The following is an 11,564-nucleotide window of genomic DNA, read 5'->3' as shown; positions in this document are numbered from 1 at the left end:
CACACTCTTAACCACTACACCAAACTGGTACCAAACTAACCTAACTAACTGGGTTGTTGTGAGGGTGAAATGGGGAAAAAGGGAACCATAGGGACACCCTGAACTGTTTGGAAGAAGGATGGCCTACACAAGGCCTACCAAAGTCACACCAATCTGTCTTATAATAAATCAGGTCCTCAACCCATCAAGCTCAATATTGTCTATTCAGACTGAAAGAGGCTCTCCAGGGTCTCAGATAGGGGCCAGTTTGGTGTAGTGGTTAAGAGCAGCAGGACTCTAATCTGGAGAACCAGGTTTGATTCCCCACTCCTCCGCTTGAAGCCAGCTGGGTGACCTTGGGTCAGTCACAGCTCTTCCAGAGCTCTCTCAGCCCCACCCATCTCACAGGGTGATTGTTGTTTGGAGGAGGAGGAGGAGGAGGAGGAGGAGGAGGAGGAGGAGTTGGAGGAGGATGATAATAATAATATACTGTTAGGGGAATTTTTGTAATAATCCTCTGCTTCCAGTTTGTAATTCCCCTATTACCATTAACCCATATATATTTCAAGACAACAAACACAGGGATTACAGAAGAGAAATTGGTTTGTTATTTATTTCAATAACCCCATGATACTGCCTCCATTGCTAGGAGACGTGTGTAAAGACCAGTAGCATTGGAGGGCCTTATTGAAGAAAGGCAGGATACACTTCTTCAAATTCAATAAATAAGGATGCTCTTGGCTGGCTCATTTCCACCAGCTATCTGTTCAAACATACCCAATATTCTACACCCACATATCTGCACCCACAGGATGCAGATATGAGGTCTTATGAGATCCATTTTGGTGTAGTGGTGAAGAGCAGCAGGACTCTAATCTGGAGAGCCAGGTTTGATTCCCCACTCCTCTGCTTGAAGCCAGCTGGGTGACCTTGGATCAGTCACAGCTTCTCGGAGCTCTCTCAGCCCCACCCAACTCACAGGGTGTTTTGTTGTGGGGATAATAGTAACATACTTTGTAAACCACTCTGAGTGGGCATTAAGTTGTCCTGAAGGGCAGTGTATAAATTGAATGTTGTTATTATTATATTATTATTATTATTATTTGCATAATCTATGATCTAGTCCTTTTTACCAGAGATGCCAGGGATTGAACCTGGGACCTTCTGTGTGCAAAGCAGAGGCTCTCTGACAGAGCCACAGCACCTTCCTACAATCTTTTATAGCAGCTTGCCCTCTAGTTAGCTTGCCCTCTAGTTACCCAGAGCCATAAGTAAAACCTGGGCTGGAGCTGTTCCAGATTCTGGTACCCTGGAACCATAACAAAACACAAAACGGACTTTTGAATATCACTCTTCTTTGGAAATCTATCTGGAAGAGAAAGAGTACGATGCTTGTCTTGACTACGTGATCCTAAGTCACAGACTCCCTTCCGTAGAGCGTGGTCAGCACCATCCAAAGAAAATAAGGACGTCTCGTTTTTGCTCAGAGTGCACCATAAAGCATACCAACCTGCTCAAAAATCTCATCAAATGGAGGCCTTCTGTCCGGCACTTCATTCCAGCACTGCTGCATGAGCTGGATACATTCCAAGGGGGCGCTATCTGGAGAAACATTTGGACGGTACAAGGGTGGAGGTTTCTTCAGTTTGCGTATAATTTCTGGAATGAATATAGTTTTAGGTGGGTAGCCATGTTGTCTGCAGTCGAAGAGCAAGATCTCGGTCCAATAGCTCCATAAAGACCAACTAGATTTCCAAAGTACGATCTTCTAAGAGTCAAAGCTCCCTTCATCAGATACAAGGTGGAGTGAAAGGAAGGAGTCTTTATAATCCAGGCAGTCTAATTTACAGTACTCCTCCCATGCTCCACCTGGATTATAAAGACGCCTTCCTTTGTCCACTTCTTGTATCTGACGAAGGGAGCTTTGACTCTCAAAAGCTTATACCCTGGAAATCTAGTTGTTGTTGTTTTTCTGGAATTTTTAATTTTATTAGTAAGATTAAAAGCCCAGTAAAAAGAGCAAAGAAATAAAAGAGAAAAGTAAAGGAAAAAGAACACAGAGAGAAAGACAAAGATTAGAAATAATGAAGAAAAATAATACGTTTCGTTTTCCATTTTTCCTCTATAACACTTATCATATTTTAACAAACATTATACTTTTAGTTCGATATCTCCAAAATGTACCTTTCCAATACTGCCCTCCTTCTATTCCCCCCCCCAATTTATCTTCTTAAAAATCAAAACCACAAATCAGAAATCTAGTTGGTTTTTAAGGTGCTATTGGACCCAGATCTTGCTTTTGGAATAAATATAGTATACTTTCCCTTAGACAGTTTCTTGATCATGTTATTCTCTAATTCTGTAATCCTCGTCCTATTGCTTTGCTCGCTGGTTATTGCACGCTGTCTACTTGTGCTGTTGATTCTTGTATGCATGTGCCAAGGAACATGACATAGGATGGTGGCTCACCTTCAGCGGAGATGTCGGACGTGCAATATGGTGGGCCCCGCAGGACTACTTCTTGAGCAACAATGGCAAAACTGTACACATCTCCTTTCAGGGTGCCATTGGGGAACATCGCTGGGTCTCTCAATAACTCCGGAGCTGTCCAGAGCAATTCTGTAGGAGAAGGGAGAGAAAAAAGATTTATTCAAATGTATGCAGATGGATTCCAAAAGGGATTTCCCCCCCCTTTTAGCCTGTAGGCAGAGAGACAAATAATCCAATGGCATAATGCTTGATTTACAATGCATGTTTTGAAAAGTTTAAAACCATTGTCACAGCTAGCCCCGAGGAAGCCTCGGCATCATAGTTTGGTAAAGACTTCTGTTGGTGATCTCTCAGCTTTCTCACTGAACTACAATTCCCAGAGTTCTTTGGGCAGAGGAACTACATCAGACTTGGTCTGTGGCATAGATTAGGGGTCCCCAAACTTCTTGAGCCTACAGGCACATTTGGGATTCTGACACAGTGTGGTGGGTGCAGCAACAAAATGGCTGCTGCAGGAGGCGGAGCCAGCCACAAAATGGCTTCCACAACTTACCTTCAGTCATGCAGTGAAGATCTTTGTGCTGTGGAAGCACCTTCTGCCCGAGCAATGCTTTTAAAAATCTGCACTGCCAAGCACATCTCCAATGGCCAATCAGAAGCCATGCTTGGTCCCAACTGGCCCCACCCACTTTCTAAAAACACTTGGCCACAGCCCTGAGCCTGTCTGATTGGGAGGGTGGTCTAGAAGTGTAATAAAATAATAATAATAAATAATTGGAGGGCACCAGGAAGGATGTTGGTGGGTACAATGGTGCCCTCGGGTGCCACATCAGGGACCCCTAGTGTAAATCTTCCTTATCTGGTTGTTCTGCTTAATACATGCCACCACGTGGCTTGAAGTAGACAAAGGCTGTTGGATCCCTGCAAAGATATTTGTGCAGCCTAATCTTTCAGGGCTATATATATCGCACATGCTTGTTGACAGTAAAAAAAATCCTAGCATACGAGTGTCTTCAGGATGCTGAACAGACGTACATCATATGAACGTCATTGTAATTTGATACTGTATATCCTTCCTGGCGTTATTTATGTCCTGCTCACTGCCCTGACCTGGATAGCCCAGGTGAGCCTGATCTTGTCAGATCTCAGAAGCTAAGCAGGGTCAGCCTTGGTTAGTAATTGGATGGGAGACCTCCAAGGAAGACCAGGGTTGCAGAGGCAGGCAATGGCAAACTGCCTCTGATAGTTTCTTGCCATGAAAACCCCACCACGGGTCACCATAAGTCAACTCTGACTTGAAGGCACCACACATGTCCTACTCAGTAAAAAGACAGGCACAACTTGGCCTGTCTTTTTCCCCCTTTACTGGAGCAGAATGGGTATTTTAGATCTAGGAAATTAGGCAGAAGAAAGAGCTAAATCATCGTTCCCCAGTGCTGCAGCCCTGACCCATATTCCACTTCCACAGCTGCTTTTGGGCTGCCAAATTACACATCTGGAATTCAAATCAAGGACTTTCAACATCATGTGTACTTTAACACCGCGTCCAGCAGAAATGAAAGCTGTTGTTCAACAATAGGGATAGACGTAATGAGAGAAAATTGTCTTGCTGCAAGGCGAGGGGGGAAATACTTTTTATTTACTTTTGCCATTCTTCAGTAGAAAACAGATGTTTAGATTTATACCTTCTGCAGGTGGCTGAATATTTAGGGCTTGCTGGGATGCCAAAAAGTCACTGTAGCAGTAATCGGTGATCTTCAGTACGAACCGTCCATCCACCAAACAGTTTCGAGACTTCAGGCGCCCATGAAGTATATCCTGGTGGTGTAAATATTTCATTCCCTGTTAAACAAAGAGGATTAGAGCTTTAATCTCAGCAACATGAGGACCTGAGAGCAAAAGATCAGACTAAAGTGGTGCAGTAGTTAGCATGGGGAGAGCCAGGTTCAAATCCGCCCTCTGCCGTTAAGTTCACTGACAATGCAAACTAGGCTTGCTATTTGCCTACCCAGAGCAGTAAAGACTCCTTGGTCCCAAACCCCAGGATTGCCAGCTTCCAGGTGGTAGCTGAAGATCTCCCAGCTACTCCCAACTGCTCTTCAGGCAACAGAGACCTGTTCCCCTGGAGAAAATGGCTGGTCTGAAGGGTGAACTCTATGGTATCATACCCCACTGAAGCCCCTGCCTTCCTCAAACCCTGCCCTCTCCAGGATCCACCCCCCAAATCTCCAGGAATTATCCCAACCTGGATCTGGCAACCCTACCAATCCCTCAGCCTCAAGAAACTGAGGAATGGGGAAAAAATGGCCAGAAAATAACCTCCATAATGATGTTCTAGGAATTTCCCCCTATCTCTCTGGTCTTTACCATAGAGATTATGAGAAATTCCCAGAGTGCCACCCAAAAGCAACAGCACACCCTCCTCAGGTTTCACCTTCAAATCTCCTGACCGTTGCCCAGGCAGCATTGACAAGTTTCACCTTTCTGAGTCCATGGAAGTCAGTGGTCTTAGAATGGAGTACCTCTGCTTTGGATACATTGGGGTTAACTTTAACTTTAATTGGGCAATCTATCTTTGTGTATGAAATATTACAAATGTGTATGTACTTACATGCAGTCTGATATTTAGACCTTCCTCTTTTTAAAAACTTTTAATTGTTGTTTCTGTGTGCACTTTATAATAAATATATGTAATTTTGTTATATTTTTGCAGTGCTAGCTTGACCCTCTCATCCTAATCATGTTCTGTATGCTTGGAAGTAATATTATCATGTCACTGGGTAAAGCCCTGGTACTTGGGCAAAAACCATACGTTTTTGCCCAGATCCCAGAGCCATTCCGGCATGGTGGTGACATGACGACATCATCACCAGCAGTGATGCGATTATACCGCCCAAAGCGAGAGTGCCAATTTTGAATGTTGATCAAACGTGTTCCGCGTGCTGCAAAGATACGAAGGGTCTTACTTTAATCAGGTCCATCAGGAGAGAGGATTTAAACATCCAGTCCAGCTTAATGTCCGTATTCTGCAACAAATCCTCCAAGCTTCCTCGGGAGCAGAATTCCATCACAATGGCAGAGAGGCCTTCATCCGACAACATACCTAAAAAGGGATTCACATTTTCATGACGCATGTCCATCATCTGGGAACAGAAAAGGAAACCGTCATCTATCGATTTCATTTTTATTCTCCACTTCCTCTAAGGAGTTCAGGGCAGCATACGTGCCTTCCCCTTCCTCTGTTTTAATCCCTCAACAACAGAGACAGACAGACTCAAGGTCATGCAGAGAGCTTCATGGCTTACAGGAAGGCTTCCCAGTTGCCCACCAGAGGCGGGCAATCTCCCAGGGGTTTCCCCTGTTGCCCACTAATAGCGGGAGGTCAGTGGAAGTCACTTCCCAGAAGTGACATCATTGAGTCTCGCTGGGAGCGCTTGTGCTCCCAAGAAGACGACTCGTAGTAAGTCCTGGGTCCCCCACCCCATACCAGGAGGGTATAAGGACCTAGGAATCCTACTGACAGGCAATCTCCCAGGGGTTTTCCCTGTTGCCCGCTAATAGCGGGTGATCAGTGGAAGGTGGCAAAACCCCTGACAATTGCTCACCACTGGCACCCAAACCAGGAAAGCATACACTGGGCGCAATCCTGGTGGGGCGCAACAACATCATTTCCCAAAACGATGTCATTGTGCCAGCCACGGGCATGCTCCCGTACTTCACTGGGGCCAATTTTGGCCCCAAATAGGCTGAATTGACCCCGCACAAAGCGTGGGAGCATGCTCATGGCTGGCATGATGACATCACTTCCCGTAAGTGACATCATTGAGTCTCACTGAGAGTGCTTGTGCACTTCACATGACCTCAAGAAGACAACTTGTAGTAAGTCCTGGATCCCCCAACCCATGCCAGGAGGGTATAAGGACCTAGGAATCCTACTGACAGGCTAACTACCTGATAAATTATTTACAGGTCTGCCCTGCTTCTGTCAACAAGACGTGTGCTGGGAATTGGATGTGGAAACTTCATTCCGAGATGCACGGGGCCTGATACAAACTGGGACCACAGTGCACAGGCTGTCAATCAACCAGATAAAAAAAATCAGAGCATCTTTGAATATTTGAAGACTATCCCTTAAATGACTGATCTCAAACTTGATGAGGAGAGTTGCAAAGAAATTTTTGAAGAAAAAAATTGTCACAGCCCTTTCAAAGTCAGCATATTCCTAATTTGAACTGGATGTCACCAGTGAACATTACCTTATACCTAGTTGGGCCATTAGCCTTGTACAGTTTAGTCTGATGGGCAGCTATTATTACAATTGTCAGCAACCCAGAAGTTGTCAGGAACCCAGTACAGTTGCCCCGCGTCTTTGTTCCGCGGCATAACTAAAAGTGGCAGTCGGGCCAATGGTGTGGGGAAACCCCAGATGTGACAGCATGCTTCTCTAGGAATCGCTGGAATCTCTATGATAAAACCATAGAGTTTTTGGTGATTCCTAGAAATGACTGACATTGCTTCTGGGTCCTCTCTAGGATAAGCTTTGTGTTTTTGGTGGAAATGGGTGAAGCAGAAAGCAGGCAGCAAATTGTGTTCGTGCATGATCTATGAGTGATATGATATCTTAATTGCATAGGGTTAGGATTCCCAGGTGCCCACCAGTGCTGGGCAATCTCCTGGGCATTCCTGCCATTATCTACTGATCACTGGCAATCGGTGGGAAGAAGAAGGCCATTCAGAGAGTGCCCACCATCAGCTGACAGGCTAGGGAAATGGCCATACGCATGTTCCTGCTGATGACATCACTTCTGGTGTGACTGGAAGCAACAGCATCGTGCCATAGCAAAAACACTATGGGTGGGAATCCACATTACTAAGTACCTAGGGATGCTCAAGTAAACCTCATTTCACATGTCCCCCCCTCCAATTTTCCATGCACTTGCTCGCACAGTCACACTCCAGTTTGCTCCATGTGAGTACATTCAATATTAGTTCCTCCTCAATTGCTAAAAGTATCCCAGTTTCCCTCACCTCCATTCACTGAAATGCAGATCTTGACACTGTCTCTCACCTTAAAGAAATGCAAATTGTCAAGTCAAAGGAGCCTACAGGACTTGTTCATGCAGTGAAAACAGAGCTGAATTGGCACTTTGCCTTCCGGACTCACTTGCAGATGCAGTCACACAAAGGGAGCTCCCGTGAAAGCGGCATTCACATGCGCCGAGCAAGAACAGTCTGCACGTCAATTGAGGACCACATATACAATCCTGTACTTGAGCACGCCTAGGTGCTTAGTAACGTGTATTTCCACCTTACGTTTGGGGCCAATTCTTAAAGAAGCACCCCTGAAATGATGACTTCATTTGTTGTCACATAGGAAGTAATATTATCGGTGGGAGTGCTAGTGCACATGTTTAGGCAACACAACTATGTGAGTCCCCTCCCACCCCTTGGTTGCCGAGAGGTCCTGGAAACCCTACAGAGGATGTATGGTGTATATATAAGTAGAGCAACAGGACTGAGTCCAGTGGCACCTTAAAGACCAACAAGATTTCATGGGTATTTCAAGAAGGGAGCTTTGACTCTCAAAATCTTGTAGGTCTCTAAGGTGCCACTGGACGCAAATACTGTTGCTCTATTGCAGACAAAATTGGCTACCTACAGCATGTAGATAGTATGAATGGATGAGAATGTAAGAGACAAGAAATAGGAATGGACATTTATTCTGCTCATTTATTCTGTTATCTGCTTGCTAATTCCTACCTTGCGTAAGAAACCGGGGGCAGGAAGCGTCAGTTCACCAGACGGGCCACACTCCAGTTTTTTCAACCATACCCAATCTCCCTGCCCACAAAAAGCACAAGAGAGCAATTAAGAAAGGCCAGGAGCTAAATTTGGATGTGAAACCAAGTTTTGCACAAATTCAAACTTTCCTCAAAATTTTAAAATTCAGATTTCAATTTTCAGATTTTGGAAATGATATTGTCGAGCTGAAAGGAGGGGGGCATTTTATGAACTTCATCCAAATTTAAATATGTTTATTTGATGCAACGTTTATGTGTAGCAACGTTTTTTTGTGAGAATTTTTTTCCCTAATGTGTTGGTTTGATGCAATGTTTACGTGTAGCAACGTTTTTTTGTGAGAAATTTTTTTCTAATGTGTTGGTTTGATGCAACGTTTATGTGTAGCAACGTTTTTTTTTTGGGGGGGGGAATAAAAAAAATGACGATGTGCATCATTCGACACTTCCCCCGGAAAAAGCAATGAGGAATCGATTTTTATCCTGTCAAAAATTCCGCATGATGGACTTTGAGCCGATGAAATGTGCGAAACAAAAGCCTAATGTGGAATCGGGGAGAAGTGGATTCGTAGGACTCCACCGCGGCATGACTGCTTAGAAAGTCCGATCAAAATTGATCATGCGGAATCCCCCAAGCTCTCCCAGTTTTGGTGTGTGTGTGTGGGGGGGTTACTGTGAAAGAGTTGCAGAAGTGTTTCTTTTGTGACTGCTGACTGATTGATTGATTTGCTTGCTTGCTTGCTTGTTTAAACTTATATTCTACCCTCCCCATAACAGCAGACTCAGGGCAGATTACACTGCACAAATCCGGATGTGGCCTTTATAAGATGCATAAACCCATAACATAAACAGTTTCACAACATGCTGTTTTGATGACATTCTGCCTTCTGTGTGTGATCCCTGATAGGCTGGGATTACCTGAGGAGGAACAACTGAGAAAGAGGGGAAAAAAGTTTGCCAATAAGGCAAATGGAGGGCCTGCAAATATCAGTGGACACCCATAAAAATAGGATTATGGTCTGGTGAATGGCTTTGCTCTTCTGAAGCTAGACTGTGACACATCTTAAGTGTATTTGCATACACAGCTGTGCTGCACAGTATGAAATAAATAACTGTTCTTGGGAAAAGGCAATGAGGCACTGTTTTATGAATACAATATTGACTATTTCCATTTATAAGAGATAATGTATTATTTATAATAGAGCGGAAAATTCACTCTAACTAGGCATCCCTTAAAACCTGTCACCTTAGGTGAATCCTAGAGTTTCCATGTCCAGCTTGGGCACAAGCAGGAGAGGGGGGCAGCTATTGGTGACAATGTGACTCTATGTATGGAAAAGCCCAAAACTGATATTGCACCCCTCTAGGAATTGTTGGAAACTCTATGGTAAAACTATAGAGTTTTTGGTGAGTCCTAGAGGTGATTTTTTTTTTTGAGGCTCAAAGCGTAACAGAAGGTTTATTTACAGAAGGTTAACGTCAAAAGGCAGGTAGGCAGGTGTTTGAACTGAAGAAACAGAAAGGTTTTTGTACAGGAACTTCACTGGTGTGAGGCACAAAACACTTGGTATAACAGTAGGTTGCTGGCTTCTTTCAGAGATTGACACAGAGGTTGACATCCTAGAGATGTATGATGTCACTTCTGGGTTTGCCCAGAAGTCATGTTACACTATTGACCTGAAGGCCTTTTTTTGAGTGGTGGATGGAAATGAGAGTTTGTGGCAAGGATCCCCAACCCTGCTGGAGGACTGGCAACTGAATGCAGTTGGGCCAGACTGTCTTTCAAGCAGATCATCACCTTAGAAGGGGAGATATGTCTTCCAAGTTACACAAGAGCCCTACTGAGTCAGGAGCTCCTCCTACCTCATACACAGCCACGTTGGAGGTTTCATAGGTCAGAGATGCACTTTTCATGGACAAGGAGTGAGTTGCAGATTTCAGGCTTCGGCCTTCTGAGCGGCACTTGGACTCACTGACATTGTCCAGAGTCAGCCTCTGTGAAGGCAAATGAACCAGTGTGTTGGGAAATGGCCCTAAAACAGCCCCATGGCATCATGCTACCATGAACAGACTACTGCTGCCAGCCCTCCCACTATGGCAGGAGGCACCCTTCTGGCTGCCTCTTTTTTAAAAAATCAGTACAATCTGCATGGCAACATCACTTCTGGAGAAAACCTGGAAGTGATGTTGAGTAGCTCTAGGAAATGCAAGAAACTCTGTGGTTTTAGCACAGAGGTTCTTCTGATTCCTAGAGATACCTGACATCACTTCTTCATTTTCCTGGAAGTGACAGCATGGCGCAAACACCACTTTTAGAGGTGGGGCACGGAAAGGGGAGTTTACCCTGTTGTGGTGATGATACTTCCAGGTCATTAGAGAGAGCTGGCTGCTGGGTCCTCAGCAGGTGGGGCAAGCGCAGAGGAAACAAGCCAGGATGAAGCAAGAACACCACAATCATATATCGTGGGAAACCATGGTTAAGCAAACAAATAAACTATCTTCGGATCCTGATATCAAGTTCCCCAACTAGATATAGTTATAGTTAGTGTAGTGGTGTGAGCTCAATTAACTATTGTTAGCTTAACTATGGTATATCCCAGGCTACCCCCATCTCATCGACTCTTGGAAGCTAAGCAGGGTCAGATGATTAGGTTGGGAGACCACCAAGGAACTCCAGCATCGCTATGCAGAAGCAAGCAATGGCAAACCACCTCTTTTTGTCTCTTGAAAATCATATGCAGATCTCTGTAAGTTGTCTGGGACTTGACAACACTTTACACATACAGCTTAATTAAACCACGGTTTGGTATTTCATCTGAACTGACCCATGGAGGGACCCCTGATTAGCTAGGATCACCCGTGAGATCGGGACAGGAAGTGTTGGACTCTTTCTATTGGGTTTCATTTGTCCTTTTTTGATGTCAGCACATTTCTAACCCTGATTGGCTATGTAAGATTGTGACATCATCACATCCACTACCTGGTCCCTGGTTCGCTGGAATCATGCAAATAGGAAAGAAACAGAGGAGGAAATCGCCACAGTATTCCTTCTGTGCTGCGGCTTCAGGGGCTATTTAGTTTTGAGTAGTCATCAAAGACAATAGAATTGATACCACTACTTTGAACTAAAACCAAGCCTAAAGTCCATTTTATCGCTGCCCAGAGATATATTAAACCTTCCTGGAAAAAAGGAGTTTAGTTTTTTTAAAAACTGTTTTGACTTTTCTCAAAATTCTTCAGATCATACAAGAAGGGTATTCGGTTTGCTTTGAATTTCGCTTTACGCAGAATCGCAGT

The 11,564-nt window shown here is 44.4% G+C and overlaps 1 protein-coding gene across 1 annotated transcript in view; it reads right to left on the bottom strand.

The window, feature by feature from the left end:
• Positions 1 to 11,564, bottom strand: part of LOC129326333 (retinal guanylyl cyclase 2-like) — a 60,715-nt gene that overhangs the window by 28,127 nt on the left and 21,024 nt on the right. Inside the window, exons 6-11 of the mRNA XM_054974488.1 lie at positions 10,131 to 10,262; positions 8,230 to 8,310; positions 5,436 to 5,612; positions 4,155 to 4,311; positions 2,449 to 2,598; positions 1,490 to 1,638 (exon numbers count right to left, since the gene is read on the bottom strand). Of these exons, the coding sequence (XP_054830463.1) occupies positions 1,490 to 1,638; positions 2,449 to 2,598; positions 4,155 to 4,311; positions 5,436 to 5,612; positions 8,230 to 8,310; positions 10,131 to 10,262 (846 nt within the window). The remainder of the gene's footprint in view (positions 1 to 1,489; positions 1,639 to 2,448; positions 2,599 to 4,154; positions 4,312 to 5,435; positions 5,613 to 8,229; positions 8,311 to 10,130; positions 10,263 to 11,564) is intronic.

This window comes from Eublepharis macularius, chromosome 3, assembly GCF_028583425.1.
Source record: "Eublepharis macularius isolate TG4126 chromosome 3, MPM_Emac_v1.0, whole genome shotgun sequence".
NCBI classification, from domain to species: Eukaryota; Metazoa; Chordata; class Lepidosauria; order Squamata; family Eublepharidae; genus Eublepharis; species Eublepharis macularius.
The sequence above is the reverse complement of the archived record's forward strand: the minus strand, read 5'-3'. Positions and strand labels throughout refer to the sequence as shown.